This window comes from Carettochelys insculpta, chromosome 4 (assembly GCF_033958435.1).
Source record: "Carettochelys insculpta isolate YL-2023 chromosome 4, ASM3395843v1, whole genome shotgun sequence".
In the NCBI taxonomy this organism is placed as follows: domain Eukaryota; kingdom Metazoa; phylum Chordata; order Testudines; family Carettochelyidae; genus Carettochelys; species Carettochelys insculpta.
In genome coordinates, this window is record NC_134140.1 from 89,194,034 (window position 1) to 89,210,543 (window position 16,510).

A 16,510-nucleotide genomic window follows, 5' to 3' on the forward strand; every position below is an offset into this window, starting at 1 on the left:
TTTGTACTGTATAGTTCTCTTTGCTGTTGAACTCTCTCGACCAGGGGTCAGCAACCACCGGCACGGGTGCCAAGAATGGCACGTGAGCTGATTGTCATTGGCATGACATCTTTTTTGTATTGCTGCTTTCCAATCACAATGGCCAATTTCATTGATTATCTACTTGACATATTGTAATCGGCAACCCTGTGTAATCCTGAAGTCAAGCCTGCTTCGTGACTGAAAAGTTGCTGAAGGGCTGGCCACACATCACACAGTTCACTCAACTCAAACACATTAGTTGAGTTTGCTGAAACTCACTTACCTAAAGTGATTTAAACTAATTCAAAGCCCTGCAAGTTCTCCTTAACGTGTTTAGTGATTGACGCACAAAGAGGGGAGCCTTGACCTGTTTAACGTTTCCCAGCCCTCCATCCCCCACAACCCCTCAAAAATCCATTCATTGCAGCCTGCAGTCGTTTTGATTCATGGTTCACCCTGACAACTGCTTAAAAATTCATGGCAAACTTTCCACTAATCTTGAACAGAAACAGGAGGAAAAAAAAAGGTTTAGATAATATACTGCCACTAGGGCATTGCAGTGGTTCCTAAAGATAAAGCAATGAGCGAGGCCTTTTTACATTTCATGCCTATGCATATGTTCTATTATCTAATATGTTTTTAAACATAATGGTTAAACTACACTGGAACATATCAGTACTTCAACCTAAATTAATTAGCTGTGGCTATTATTTTTAACCCTGCTTTGAATGGGTTTAGCACAGGTTGGGCCTCCCCATGTGTATTTGATAGAGAAGCAAAAAGAAAACAATATTTAGTAGGCAGAGAAGGGAGGAATCTGAGCATAAAGCCTTCATTATTTCTCTCTTCTTTGCACATGATACTTGACCATAACAATCCAGGTATGTTGATCAAGTCGATTGAACAGTAATCCTTACTGGGCCTTTGAGTTCTGACCAGTAATTTAGTGGAATTTTAAACAAAACTTGAATGTGAAGCCAGACTGTCTGGTTATTTGTCTCAGAAAACTGTATATGCTTATGTTTTTTCTACAGCTGTTGTCTGACCATTTTTAAACAGTAGAGGTGTATTTGACATAGTTTTCCTGATATCAAGAGTAACAGCAAGAGTTTGTAGTTGCATTTACCATCAGAGAGAGAAAAAGAAGACAATGCAAGAATGGAGAAAGAAGGCAGGTAGCTGCAATCATATGCAAATTTTGAAGCAAGATTTGAAAGGGTCAAGGAAATTGCAGAGTGGCTTGTCAGGAGGAAGAGAAAGTATCATCTTCTGACCAGGTGGAGGGAATACAAATGAAAAAGTGATGCTCAGCTATGATAAGCCATAACAGTTGTAAGCAAGGGCTAGAGTGTGGAACTATGGTCAGAGTTATATGGAGTAAGTTGGGACAAGATCCTGAAAACAGTTTCTCTTGTCTCTGCCCATGCCAGAATAATGAAACAGTACAGCCAATTTTTCCTGAAAATGCCCTTTTAAAAATAGTTACTAAATTTTTTTAATTAGGAGATGTTCTCTATGCTATTTTCAAGTATTGTTATAAGAATACACAAAGCATAGAATTCCCATTGCATTTACAATTGGAGAGAATCTTGTTGGAGAGATTTTGTTTTATGATTACAGATTTAAACACCTGAGTGTGATCCAGTGTGTAGCATTATATCTGGCCTACTTCCATTGTGTACACCCACTATAAAATGCATTTTAATTTTTTAATAAATACAGAAAAAAGAAGAGAATCAGTTTACCCTTAGAAAATTAAATAAACTTTCTTTTCTAAGAGTCTTTCTTACTTCCTTTTCCGTTTGTTTTATAAAAGCTTTTAAAAAGAAAAGGTATGTTTCATAGTGTGCCAGGTAGTGTTAAAGACTATGCTAAGTGCCCTTTTTGTAGTAACTTTTGAGAGAGATTTTTTGAAGTCCAGTCCTGAGGGGAGGCGTTTTCACTTTAAGCAGTGTCTTTGTTTGTTTTTAAATTATTTAATTGGTACTGAAGTTAGGCTTGCTGGCCTGTAATTGCCACAGTTGCCTCTGGAGCCTTTTTAAAAATTGATAGCAAGAACTACTGTGGCACCTTATAGACCAAAAGGTATTTGGAACATAAGCTTTCATGGGTCTTTGCCCATGAAATCTTACACTCCAAAATACCTGTTAGTCTATAAGGTACCACAGGACTACTTCTTGCTTGTGAAGGTACAGACAAATTCACCTACCCCCTGGTACTTAAAAATTGATGTTAGCTAGACCATCCTCATAAGCTGATTTGAGTGACCAGTAAGATATCCCAACGTACTACTTCTTCCATTTTATACTTGAGCTCCTTCAGAACTCTTAGGTGAACACCATATGCTCCTGGTGACCTACTAATGTTGAATTAATTGATTTGTTAAGTGGATAAATACATTAAAGATTGTGTGGTGTACTTTGATAGTATGTGTGCAAGCCAGGCAAAAGAACTTTGTCTTCTATAGAAGGAAAAACTCTCAGACTCAGGAATTAGGAAGTAGACTGGCATGCGGTTATTGCAGTCGACCATGCAGATCTAATATTGGATGGATAAGCAAGAGATCCATCACTGCCAGAGAAGCTGGAGATTCAAACACTGCCCAGCGATCCTCACTGCTGCAGCTAACCGTCTCTCAAGATGAAGGGGGCCATATCATAGAGAGAGAAAGTAACACACAATCAAGCTGAGATTGATTTACCTCAGGATAATGCACAAGGGAAATCATGTTATCTGTGACACAGTCTACCAAACAGATGTAATTCCTCACAAAATGTCAGAACACAAAGGCCCATTTCATGTATCAAATAAGTCACTTCAAGGACAAAATGCATATGAAAGCCCTTAATATGAACTTCAAGGGACTAAATCCACAACAGAATTGCTCGGCCACAAGTGTGCTGTAGATTAACAGCGTACAAAATTCTCAGTGAGGCTGCCGTGTTAGTCTGTACTTTCACAAAACAAATAATCAGTCCTGGAGCACCTTAAACACTAACAGTGTAATTTATTAGGTGACGAGCTTTCGTGGGACAAACCCGCTTCTTCAGATATGGAGAATTATTTAGCCGTTTGGAGTGGAAATCCATCAACTACATGAAAAAACTCACACAGATCCAGGACGAACAGCATCTTCCTCTCCAAGTGCAAAAAAAGATGGACATCATACCCAAGGGACAAAGTGAAAAACCCATTCCAATTAATGTACTATGCTGATTACAGTGAGAGACTGTGCCAGACACTCTCAAAGAAACTGAGGAGCTACCTAATCAGCATCCTGTAGAACAAAGTGGAGAGGATCATGAATGACCTTTCTGACCTTGACACTTCCACACAAGATGCCACATTGCAGGACTTTAATAATACAAGACAAAACGTCTGTAATGCACACTTCTCCTCCCTACAAAAGAGAGAGGATAATAAACTATCTAAACTACTTCATGCCACAGGATACTACAACTGTGACTACCTCAACTCACTGGATAATGTTATTAACCTGATTCTAACAGGGCCTTACACAGGGAAAGCATGAAGAGCGTCGTCTTCAAATGCAGTTCCTGTTCCCTGTTACTCCCTGCTACCACCACTCTAAAATGTCTGTGCGTCTCCGGAGAGCAGAACTGGCATTCCCTCTACTCTCTGGAAAATCCCAGTCACCATTCTGCCTCAGCAAGGTATAATTCATCCAGAAGGCTAGTCTATACTTTGTGGACATTGCTAAGGTCTGTGAAAAATTGCTCATCCAACGCGGGCATAATTTGTTGACCTGTTCTTCATTGTAGACACAGCTATGTTGACCTTCATGTCACCTCTTGTAAATCCAGACCCTCAACAGAAACAGATATCAGAGAGGTGGCTGTGTAAGTCTGTATCCTCAAAAAACAAGAAGTCCTGTGTCACCTTACAGACCAACAGATTTAATGGAGCAAAAGGTTTTGTTGGCAAAGACCCACTTCATCAGATGCATGTGTTCAGAGACAGACTCCTCCTATCATTGTAGTACGTCTACACTCTCGTGCTTAGCTTCTTTTATTCAGAAAAGCTGTTTCTGAATCCCAGTTTGGATCAGCTTTCTTTAAAGGCTACTTTTAAATGTCTTGAAGAAACACAATCTAGTGGTCTTAGTCCGGGCAAAGGAACCCAGATTTCCTGAGACAGGATGCTAGCTCTGACACTGGGACACTAAACTACTTTAACTTCTCTATACGTCACTTGCCCCACAGTACAATGGAGAGAGTGCTTATAAAGAAGTATGGTGGGAATTGATTAATTAATGCTTCTATGGCGCTTTCAGTGTATGAAGCAATGTAGAAGTACTGCTTGCAGTTCTCATTACTGTGCATAAGGAGGAGATGAAACAGACACCTTGTTGCAGGAAAGGGAATGCTAGTGTGATCTGAAATAAATATTTCTATATCAATGGTCCATTGTCAGCTGGAGAAAGGACTTCTGTGATGAGAAGGCAGATAACTATATGAAGAAGATCAAAGGAGTTTTTTTGTGATGTTAGAGGGCTTGAGAGCAAAGGGGCTGAAAATGTTACTCCTGAGGAGGGAAAAATGGCTAACCTGAAAGAGCGCAACACCAGCTAGTGGTGAGGAAGGGGAGAGAGCAAAAATTTAACAGCCGGGAGTGACTGACGCCACAGATGATCTCTAGGGATGTGAGCATTTCATTCTGTCTTTGCCTGATACAGTTTCAAGGTTTGCACTTCTTTAGGTGCAACTGAGTTCATTCTTGAGGAGTATTGCAAACTATTTACCTGTTATTTAATTGGTTTTCTGATATGCTGCTTTGCTGTTTCTGCAAACTGTCAAATTTTACATGGTTCATGGGATGATTTACTAAGGTCTGCCCCAAAGAGAGCTAAACAGCTCATTAGCCCCTGAGAGATAAGAGGTGGGTGGGAAGCACTGAATCCATATATACATGTTAGGTTCTCCATCAAAGGCATAGCTCTGGGGTCCAGTCTGGTTTTGGTGCTGTCAGTGTTGCACTGATTCCTTGTATTTTCCATAAAGTGCCATTCTGAGAGATAAGACAAAAGTTAATATAGGTTATATAATTTTTCTTACAACCCTTTGCACGGTGTCCCTCTATTTCAAAGAGACCTTTGTCACTGATGCAAATATGTCAAATTCATTTGTGTGGGAAAGGCCAAATTACTTTTTTTAGTTATATCCAATGTCTTTTTTTTGAAGAGCCCCTCCTGCCGAGTTTTGCAGCTGGGGCTGCTAGAGGGGCGTTGAGGGCTCCAGCTCCCAGCCCCTGTTGCTGCAGGGCAAGCAGGAGCTCCCACTCTCAGCCCTGCTCTGCCACAGGTGCAGGGGTTCTGGCTCCCAGCCCCCACGCTGCTGCAGGGGCTCCAGCTCCTGGCCCCTGCACTGCTGCGGGGCCAGTGGGGGCTCTGAAAGCCCCACAGCTGGGGCCCAGAGCACCACAGACAGTCCCTGGCAAGGAGGTTCTGGTGCACAGTACTGGCACATATGACGAAAAAAAATGGGGAAAAAAAAAAAGCCCTGATTATACCATGTATTAAATAAACTCCTCATTAAGATGAATGGAATCACCAAGATGATGTTTTGGGCTGCCTGTATCCCAACCGATCACATTCAGAAATATATCTTTGCAATCACAAGAGCTAGACGTTTTTTATTTTATGTTGTTTATTTATGAAAGCTTGTGTCTGCTAGAATCTGAACCTCTCATGGTAGGTACTGGACTAATACATAAAGCACATCAAGGGTCTGACACCCTTAACTTGAGTAGAATACAAACAAAGTAAATAGTGAAGTAATAAAACAAATATATATTTCAGATAGAAATGTGGGGGAGTTGATGGTTATATTTACTAATTTGTAATATTTTGAAATAAAAGATTAATTGGATTCATTTTTAAATCATCTGGTAAAAGGACCTGTATAGAATCCTATCATGTACATTCCCGTGTCCTTTATCCTTCTAATCTCACTCACTTTTGAGTTCTGTATTGATTGTTTGCTATACCTGTTGTTGCGAATGTGTGTGGAATGTTCAGCATTCCTTGGAATGTATGTGGAACGTTTATTATCATCATCATTATCACCATACTGTTTTGCTTTTTCCAAAAGCAGTAGATGCCTTTGGACTGTGGGTCTCATCAGTGGAAATCCAGAATAACTCCATTGTCTTCAGCAGAGTTAATCTCTGTTTTCGGATAGTGTAGAAACAGATTTTGATCCCTTGATTGCCTAGACCAGCGCTTCTCAAACTGTATTCCGTGGAATAGGTGTTCCAAGAAAAGAATTCGATGCTAGCACTCTTTTTCCTTCTTAACTATTAAATAAAATTAAGTGTGTATCAAAAATATTAAGGTATTTGAATAGTATTCAGATGATAAGTGTATTAATATTTATAATGCGTTCATTATAGTTATTATGTGACTCATGCCAAAACAGAGATGCAGAAACACACTTCCTATTAAAAAAAACTGGCAAATGCTACTTATTTTTGTTTTTTAGTAGTTTTCTGTTTAAAAAAAAAAAAAGCTATAAAAACACAAAAATTGAAAAATATGTTTCCATAATAAATTTGTTTTGTGGGTTTTTTTCATAAAAATGTTTTCCAATTTTTAAGGAAGGTCAGTGCTTTTTTTGTAAACAACATTGTCCGTTCTGGTTTTGTACAAAAAAACAACGCTAACCACTCTTTTGGCTGTTAGATTGGTGTTTTGTTTTGGGTTTGTACTTAATTTTTATACTTAATTATGGGGTTGCTAACCGTCCTCCCACCAGGAGTACATTGGTTGTTCATTCAGATGATTTTTCATGTTATTTTTTGTTCTTTGTAAAATAAGACATCTAAAAATTAACTCTTAAATTAACTTTTGAGCATTTACATGTGGCAACTTTTTTGGTATGAAACACCTCACTCCCACCCCACCCCGCTCCCAAGACTAGCGTGTATGTGTTCCATCAATATATTCCAACCTAAAAGTGTTGTGTGACCAAATTAGTTTGGGAAAAGCTGTCGTCTTCTCACACATATCGTGTCATCCTAAACTGCACCAGACACAGAAGGATCAGATCCCAGGATCAGGCCCTGCGTTTTAAGAATTCCTGTTGTGAGTAGTTGGATATCGAGGGAAAATGTTTAAAATGTTTCCTTTTACAGACCCACAAAGCGTGCAACGTGCAGACAGATCACAGTTCATGTGTTTGTGTCTGTAGCGCATAGCTACACATACTTGTAATTCTCCTATGTCTCTATCTTCTCTCTAATCCTCATTTGCACTGGAAAACTGTGTATACCGATTCACCAAATTTTCTTTAGACATAGCCACCCTGGAGGCTCAGATGGAGCATATTGTGTGACTGGTTATAGCTGTGACCAAAGTAATCTCTGCTGGATTCTGTCTGGCGTATCTCAATAAAAAACAGGAAACAGCATCTTCTTTTGTGACTGCTGCTGTTCCTGTTTTTTCTTATTATTTCTCCCCCTACCCTTCCTGTTTGACAGGTGTGGAAGATATTGTAGCAATAATGATTCCTGAGCCTAAAGGAAAAGAAATAATGAGTCTGCTGGAGAGGAATGTTACTGTGATGATGTATATAACAATTGGAACGCGCAACTTGCAGAAATACGTCAGCCGTACCTCAGTGGTGTTTGTCTCCATCTCTTTTATCGTGTTGATGATCATCTCCCTGGCATGGCTGGTCTTCTATTATATCCAGAGATTCCGATATGCAAATGCCAGAGACAGAAACCAGGTAAGGAACATGTGGATGGGCTTTGGGGTTTGTCCTGGATTCTGTAAAATGGCCCTTTATCCTCCCAAGAGCATCGCACATGATTTAAAGTATCAATAATATTTTTCTTGGTGGGAAGCACTAATATCAGGTAACGGGCTAAAAAGGGAAATGGATTGTGGGAGAGGAACCAATATCTTTTGGAAACCAAAAAAATGTTCAGCAGTGTGGACACAACTCAAGGAAGAGAAATCTGTATAAATACGTTTTTCACATAGTAGGACAGGAAATATTGTCCTTAAGGAAGGTGAGTTTCATATCTTCTAACCATCATTACAATTAATATTTAATAATGAAGAGAGAGTTAAAATATGTATGTTTGAAAGCCACACACACACACCCCTACAAAAGGTGAAAGAAATTACTAGAAAGTTAATATTGAATGTAAGGGTGTGTCTACACAGCGAAGTTATTTTGGAATAAAGGCCACTATTCCAAAATAATTTTGCGACCGTGTACACAATGCAGATAACTTATTTAACATTTGGTAAACACTTTTCGGTCTCTCATCTCGCAGATGTTTCCATGTGTATAAATAAGTTGTCAGAAATTAGGGACTTGATCTTGGTTTCCCTACATCCTCCAGGAGTGCCCCAGCCACCACTCAAATCTTAGTCATGCTCATTCATTCTTTGGCCTGTTAGCTGTCTGTCGTCATTCATTGTGACCAGTCATAGTCATTCATGATGACAATGGATAGTCACTGTGCCAGCAAAAGAGTGAATGTGATTTTATGTGGCCCAGTGCTGTGGGCCCATACCTTAATATGGGAGAATCAAAGACAGGTCCCTGCTCCAATGATGATATAATTTGTTTCCTACTCTCAGGGAACTTGTTTTTAGAGCTTCCTTTGCCATATTATGCTGGGCATGTTTTATATCCCTTTACTGGCTCTTATTTACTGCTACCATTTTTCATAAGAGAAGTAAGACCAGGTTTGACAATTTGTTGTCATTAAAGATCCCATGCATTTTGTTTGTAAGGTAAGGAGTTAATTATCCTTTGACATGTGACCCAGTTCTACCTGAAATAATTACTCTCTGTCTAAATAAATCCTCCCTGTAATTTTGATAGGATAGAGTATTCTTCATTTTACTTTGGAACCCATTGGGCATGGTTTGTGAGATAACTATGTTCTGTCTATCAGAAGGAGGTGAAATAGCTCTCCTCATAGTCCACACACTGTGTAGAGTCCAGACTCACCCACTTACTGAGCTTTCATTTGATTACGACAGCAGCTAATGATAAGGTATCAAAGCTTGTCTGAAAATTATTTTCCATGCCTCATTGCTTCTCACATTCCTGTCTGAGGGCTGTTCATTTTCTACAGAGCCAGTTCAATCTCTCTTTTATCCAAGTGGGGTAGTAAGTATGTGAGTTAGCAGAACCCATTTAACTCTTTCTCAACAATGAAATACTGGTAACAAGACCAGGTGTTTCAGACAAGCAGTACAAGCTGTTGTATTATGACACCAATAGCTATTCACTAAAAACATTTTGAAGTAAAGAGATGTACTAATGCTATTTGAACAGTAGCATATGGGTTGATTTTCTTTTCGGCACGCATTATGGATATTGATTCAACACATTATGGACACGTGTACCATGCTTCCAAGTCTCAAGAGCCTCAGGTTGGGCCTGTGATTGATACTTAATTCTTGGCAGATTAGATAAAGTGAGCATTTTTATTTCTAAGTCAATATTTCTCATTAAAGTATAACATAAACAGGGCGTCAAAACAAAAAGCAGTCAAGTAGCACTTTAAAGACTATTTTTGCTAGTATTTTGCTAGCAAAATAGTCTTTAAAGTGCTACTTGACTGCTTTTTGTTTTGATAGTGTATAGACTAGCACGGCTTACTCTCTGTTATTATAAAGAGGGCGTGTCAGTGTGTTGCACTGAGGCCCAGAAGCAAAGTTTCCTTAAGTAGATGATCTCTCTCTCTCTCTCCCTTTCACCTCTTTTACTTGTTTTGCCTCTCTTCCTCCAATTTCTTTTTCCTTCTTGGTTGCGGGATTTGGACATAGACTAATGTCACACTCCCTAGCAAGAGAGGGGAGTCCATGCTGGCAGCAGCCAAAGCAGTGCCTGTAGCAAGTGAGATGTTGGTCAGCTGAGGTAAAAGAGGCTGCAGATTTTCAAATATGTGGCAAATCCTGAGGAAAATAAGGAAGGAAAGCACAGATGGGGGAGAATGAGGTAGAACTTTTCATTGACACTTGGTCAGAGGAAACTAGCAACATGCCCGCTTCATTGGTTTTCTCTTTCATTCCTCCTGTGACCACTAAAGAGTTGACAAAAGATCACAACTCAGACTTGCACCTTTCTGTGAGAGTGATCTCAGTTTTCTTAATGTTCTTTGTCTTTGATAGTTTTGTTTGTGGTTCAGGGATAGGCGAGTGACATTACTGTCCTGAGACACTGTATCTTCTTACACATCCAGTAGAGCAGCAGCTTTTATTTCTTTTGCTTCTGTAGAGTTCAAATCTCACTCCTTTTGTTGTGGTGCTCAAAGGCTTTCCCATTATAATCATTGTTCATGTGTATGTGTCTTTGTACAGAGATACTGTGCTTATTTGTAGAAAGTCTTGTCTACACTGTAGAAAAGTTTGAGAAGTATGCTTCCTCTGTTTTAATTTTGTTTAGTCCAATAAAATGCAATGACATGTATCCCAAGAGCTAGGGTCACAGCCATAACCTTTTGGGGTAAATAACGTTTCAGACAAAGGGGGAGCCAACCAGATGGCCAGTTTACAAGAAGTCAGTGTTCCTCCACAGTCCCCACTCCAGAGTCCAATAAAGGCAGGCCTTAGAGACTGACTGGTTACGTCTGATGATGCCAAGTGCTGCAACTGAGATTCATTTAACTACGGGTCTGATTAAATAGATTTGAAATCTTTAAAATCCTGTGCTTTTAATGGGAGCCTGGAAAAGAAGGGTTAATATCCACCAAATTTTCTGTCACAGAAGATCCTAGACCAATTAGAGCTAACTATCCCAGATGAAACCTTTATTTTTGTTGTTTCTGGGGTTAGCTGCTAACTTGCCAGCTAGGCTATTCATAAGGAAACGCTGATTTAGGGTAAAAGGTAGATGTTGACAGTCTTTCTGATAAAGTGCCTAAGTTCTTTATGAGCCAGCAAGGACAGGAACCAGCAGGTGGCTGTTCTAGCAGTGGTGTGTACTTCCCTGCTGCTGTTTGTGTAAATGGACAGAATTCTTGGAAGGACAGAACTGTAGCTTTTGGTTCTCTCCTCAGCCTGTTGTCCTAAATGGACATCCCATATGCAAGAGCTCTCTGTGAAATGCGGTGAGTTGTTTTCATCAAAAAGCTTTGGCTGTGTCGACACTAGCTCCCAACTTCAAAGGGAGCATGATAAGTAGGATGTCGGGAGATCATTAATGAAGTGCTGCTGTGCATAAGCAGCACTTCATTAAGGTAATTGTCCCCCCCGCAGCAACTTCAAAGTGTTAAACTTCGAAGTGCCAGCTTGTGTGTAGCCATGGCTACCCCCCCCCCCCCCCGCAGGTACCCTCAAAGTGCGCAGGCTACTTCCAAGTCCCTTTACTCCTCGGCACTTCATTAATAATCTCCCAACGCCCTGCTTACCATGCTGCCTTTGAAGATGGGAGCTAGTGTAGACACAGCCATTCTATTGTAGGGCTGACTAGATACAATTTGGGACTTCAAAGTTATTTTCTGGAAATATTCTGCAGAATTAGTACTTCAGCTGCAGCTCTCTTTGCCTCCTTCAGAGCAAATGACATAGGTTAATAAAAATTTCTGTGCAAGTCTGTCAAACTAAATTTTCTACCAGCATCTCAAGTTTGCTCTGTCAGATGGGAACCCTGGGATAGAAGAGGGTCCTCCAATACCAGACGGCAGATAGCAATATGTGACAAGAGTTATTGATTACTCTTTCCTCTTCTCCCTGCTTTCCTGTAAGTCAGTCTTGAAACTTTGTGGGTTCCAGTATAGTTTGGGGAATGGCTGGACCATGATGAGATATTGTCAGGCAAGATGATGCTGGAGTGAATTCTGATTTCTGGCTGAAGTAGGGACTGTTCTGTTCACGAAAGAGGAAAATTTGTTCCCTGTGTCCACAGTATGAGGATCCATTCCAGCATACCGTGCATGTGTATGCTGCCTTTGAGAGACCTAAAGCAGAGAGCTTGAAAACAAAGCTTTGGGCCATGGCATGAGAGGTGTTCTCCTCTTTGTATCTGTTATTATCTCCCGGGACTTTGCGCTTTATGAACTTCATCACCATCTCAGATGGTGTTTCTCCTAGCTTGTCTGAGAATCTTTAGCTGTCCAGCAATTACCAGGATGCCAGTCTTGTCTCTGAACTCACAAATAATTTGTTCAGCACTGATAATATGCTTGGTGCTGTGCAAAGCACAAAGATCAAGACACTCCCTGCCCTGAAAAGCTGAAAGAGAACCTAAAAGACAAACGTGGAGAAAACAGGACACACTGGAAAATTTGAGAAGAAATAAATTTGAGAAAACAGTTGTCCCTTTACCCCTCGCATGCACCATTGATTAGTTAGCACTCTCTGTCCAGGACTGCCCCCAAGGCTCTCTGCCACAGATCCACTCCCTCTGTTTAACCATCATACACTTCTCATACTGGCAGGACCTCTGAAGGAGTAGTAACTCTGACTATACCAAAACTGAGTATCTCAGTGTTAATTAGATTACAAGATGTACAACTACAAAAAGCCCCACTTTACAGTCATTTAAATGTTTAATGCTGGCATTCTTATCATAGGGGGCAGCGTTTGGTTATTGATTCCACGCATTTCACTTAATTGGTTTTTTGAAGGTCTGATTTTTTTCCTCAAGCATATATCAATGAAACAGGATTCTTTAAAAAAAGATCATCAACTTTTCATTGTCAGCAGAAACATTCTCGGCATTTAAGTTCGATAAGAAAAGGCAAACATGAAAACAAACAGATCAGAGTTATAAACCAGTCTTTAATCTTGTCCTCTTCTTCTGAAGAATATGTGAAAAAGATAAGACATTTCATTAACATAAATAATAAAAAGCGTAAGAAATCCAGAAGCACTACATAATGTCTCTTGTCTTTTTTTATTTTACGTTAGTTGGCTGCCTTTGATTTACATTAAAGAAAAATAGTGTGCAAGTAGTATTGTCAACTTGTCATTTTCTTTTGTTCAGTGCAAAAATGTCCCATAGATCAGATAAAATAAAGAAGGTAAAATAACATTAATCAAGTTTGCTTGGTGAGAGGGTCCCTATTTACAAGTTACATCCTACCTCATGTTGTTTTGGGGTTCATTTTCTAACTTATTCCAGCAGGAGTTTCCTTCCAACTGGCATGTCCATCTGTACTCTAATAGACAGAATGTTCCAGACCTTAAAAGTTCAATGTCCTCATGGTCACCACCATTCTTAAATCCCTGCTCCTCTTCTGGAAGCAACTGTTGTGTGTGCCTGTAAAGAAGCTGCTTTTGTTTACACTGGAGTAAATTGGGAATGAGATCAACAACTTTACTGATAGCAATAAATTTAAAAATCAATGTGAGATCAGAAATGGGTACTAGGTAGCAGAAAATGATACTGTGTATGAAAAAAAATAAAAACCTTGGGGAAAAAATACTGAGATTTCACCTGGAAAGAAATTCAGTATGTAGTGAAGGAAACGTGACAGGGGAAAAAATTAAAATGCAAATGAAAGTAGATGGATGAGATGTCATTGTAGGACTCCTCTGCTGTTCGTCACATATAACTTCAGAGTTTTAGACACTGATGCTGCAACTGAGAGCGTGCAGGCGGGCTACTGCGTTTGCCTTCAACCTCATTGAAGTGAATGGTATTAACATAAAAAATAGGCTCCCAAAATATTGAATAATTATTTTAATCTTTCAATTTTCATGGAATACCCACAGTGCAGTACTTTAGTGCTGTGATAGGCCAGTGTCTGTTCTTCACTGAATTAGCAGTACAGCTGCTTTGTGTAATGAAGATTAGGTAACTGAGGAGTCCTTAATCTATGCACCATTAGGTACCTTTCGTTTTCAAAGGGGGTAGCATGCTATTTGCCACAGCAACCTTCCTGGCCCTGTCAGTTTAAATTTACACAGAATCCTACAGTTTCACGTCAAATTGGTTCAGATTATTACCCAAGTATAGAAAAATAAGGTGATAGGTTCTGCGTAAAGAGGTATTCTTTGCTAAAGGGTAATTTTGTATTTTCAGCGCCGTCTTGGAGATGCTGCAAAGAAAGCAATCAGCAAGCTCCAGGTCCGAACAATCAGGAAAGGTGACAAGGTAATTTTTCCTTTTCAAACTAGAACTGTTCTGGGAGGATCCTCTCAGATAGCCAAGAAGAGGGAAAATAGTCGGGGAGTAGCAGTTGCATCTTATGCTAGTAAATACCCCACAGCCAGGGGCAAAATGCAGGTAAGCAGTTTAAGAAATGGAACAGGGAGAGAAGGGAAATTTAAATAGAACTGTTCTGTATCTTTCAGTCTGACTATTAAAGTAGCTGTTGGTAGAGTTTGCAAACCAAATGTTGGGGCCAAATTCTTCAGTTCTCATTTAGACAGAACTGTCACTGACAGCAGTGTGAATATGAGGGTACATCTACACTAATGGGAAGATGGACCCACTGGTGATCAATCTTCCAGGGTTCAGTTTAGTTCACCTACTGGGGATACGCTAAATCAAACTGTCGTGGCACTGCTGTTGATTCTGGTACTTCTGGCAGTCGTGCGGAGTAAGGGAAGTAGGTCGGAGATTTTCTACCATCAGCCTTCCACTGTGTGACTGAATTTGCAAATCTAAAATGAACTTTACCGCCTAGCGTAGACCTATCCTTACTGTATACAGCTCGAGTAACTCCCAGTTCAAAGAGACATACTTGTAATCACTGCTGTCAAGCTAGCACTCTAAAAATAGAATGTAGCTGCCACAGCGAGACAGGCTAGCTGACCCAACTACGTCGAAGGTCCTAGGAACATATTTGAGCCAGATCACATTTTCCTCCACTTGTACCAATGCACCTACAGTCTATTTTTATCACACTCACTCAATGAGAGCTAGCTCAAGTAAGTCTCTGTGAACTGGGATTCAGATCTCCAGTTTCAAATGTAGATGCACACAACCAACATACACGTAACCTTGCTGCCTGACCATAGGAATTGCAGGACCTGATCCCTAATGAAAGCCTCACTTGTTTTTCTTAAGATACATTGTCATATTTAAGCATGTCAGTAACCATGTTACCTTTGTTCTGCTTCTTAGGCTCTTTTTTGAAGTGATTAATCCACAACATTTTTTTTTTAAAAAAAAAATTTAATTTAGTGTTCTCTTTACTATAGGAAACTGAGCCAGATTTTGATAATTGTGCAGTTTGTATTGAAGGTTATAAGCCCAATGACGTTGTCAGGATCTTGCCATGCAGGTGAGTTCGTAAAGTGTATGGAAGCATTTACACTCGTAATGTGTTGTTGCTTTTTAAAGTCTGTTCTTTAGTGTGAAACTGCAAAGCTGGAATTGTGAAATTCCAAAAATGAGATTAGCTGAAAAGGTCAAACTTGGGGTTGTTTTTTTTTTTTCCTATACTCAAAGGCTGTGCTTACTCTATCGAGTTTTGCCCACAAAACTCATGGATTGTCCACACAGTTTGTCGACAAAACTCAGCACTTTCACCAGTTCTTCCTCTCTGACATGAGGCATATCAACGCTGTCGACAGATTCTGTCAACAAAAAAGCTGTGTGGATGCTCTGCGGGGGGCCTTCTATCGACAGGGCATTCAGAAAAGTGGGCAGCCCTGTGTGCAGTGCTTCTAGGTGCCTGTTTTGTCGAAGTAGTACCCAGGTAGTCCAGCCACTTTGTCAACAAAGCTCAGTGGTCTTCCAATTGGCTTTTGTGTGTGCCCACCCTCAGTCAACAGAAGTTTTGTCAGGAAAACTCTTTCAATAGTCACTTCTGTCGACAGAGCACTGTAGTGTAATCGTAGCTAAAAACGATTCCATAAAGATTTGCAATGTTCCTCTGATTTATCTGAAGTTAAAATAACAGTTGCAGTAGATCATTTGGCATCAGGGCCTGAGTCTAGCTGTGTTCATTCTTGGCATGGTATATGGGAATCTTGTTAGGTTAGACTTTTTGGTTAGCCATTAAAATTGGCATGACCAGAAAAGGCTGATCTTTTCTAGAAACAAGAATGATTGTGGGAGGCTAGCCTAGTGTTCAGCGGGTTGGCCAGGGAAGGAGGTGGAGTGTGTAGGTGTGTGGATGATCTGCACTGCTTGCCTCTTGGTATGCATGTGCAGTTCAGGATGTTGCTTTTGACATATGAATCCATGTGTACCTTAGGGTCAGGATATGGTCAGCAGAAGCACCCAGTCAAAAGCCCCCTTAATTGAAAAAAGGGGGTGAGCTATTTAAAGGATATTATTTATGGGGCCTTAAATTTTAAAATTCCCTTTTCCATTGATCCAAAATTACCCATATTTTACTTTTAGGCATACTGCAAAGCCCTTCTTTCCTGGGCTGTAGGTGGGGAGAATTTGCATCAAGTTCTGAGGTTTGTGCCCAGGCCTAGTATTAAGGTTATTTTTGTTTTCCTTCCTGTTTTAGGGGATGCTGTTGCATTTTTGTACTAATATGACCTCAATATACGTGAAAGATGCTGAGAGCCCTGGATAGCCATTTTAGTGTATAT

General features: G+C 40.0%; 1 protein-coding gene across 1 annotated transcript in view; it reads left to right on the top strand.

Annotated features, from left to right (window-relative positions):
- Positions 1-16,510, top strand: part of RNF150 (ring finger protein 150) — a 185,445-nt gene that overhangs the window by 110,587 nt on the left and 58,348 nt on the right. Inside the window, exons 2-4 of the mRNA XM_074993277.1 lie at positions 7,519-7,769; positions 14,037-14,108; positions 15,161-15,243. Coding sequence (XP_074849378.1) covers positions 7,519-7,769; positions 14,037-14,108; positions 15,161-15,243 — 406 coding nt within the window. The remainder of the gene's footprint in view (positions 1-7,518; positions 7,770-14,036; positions 14,109-15,160; positions 15,244-16,510) is intronic.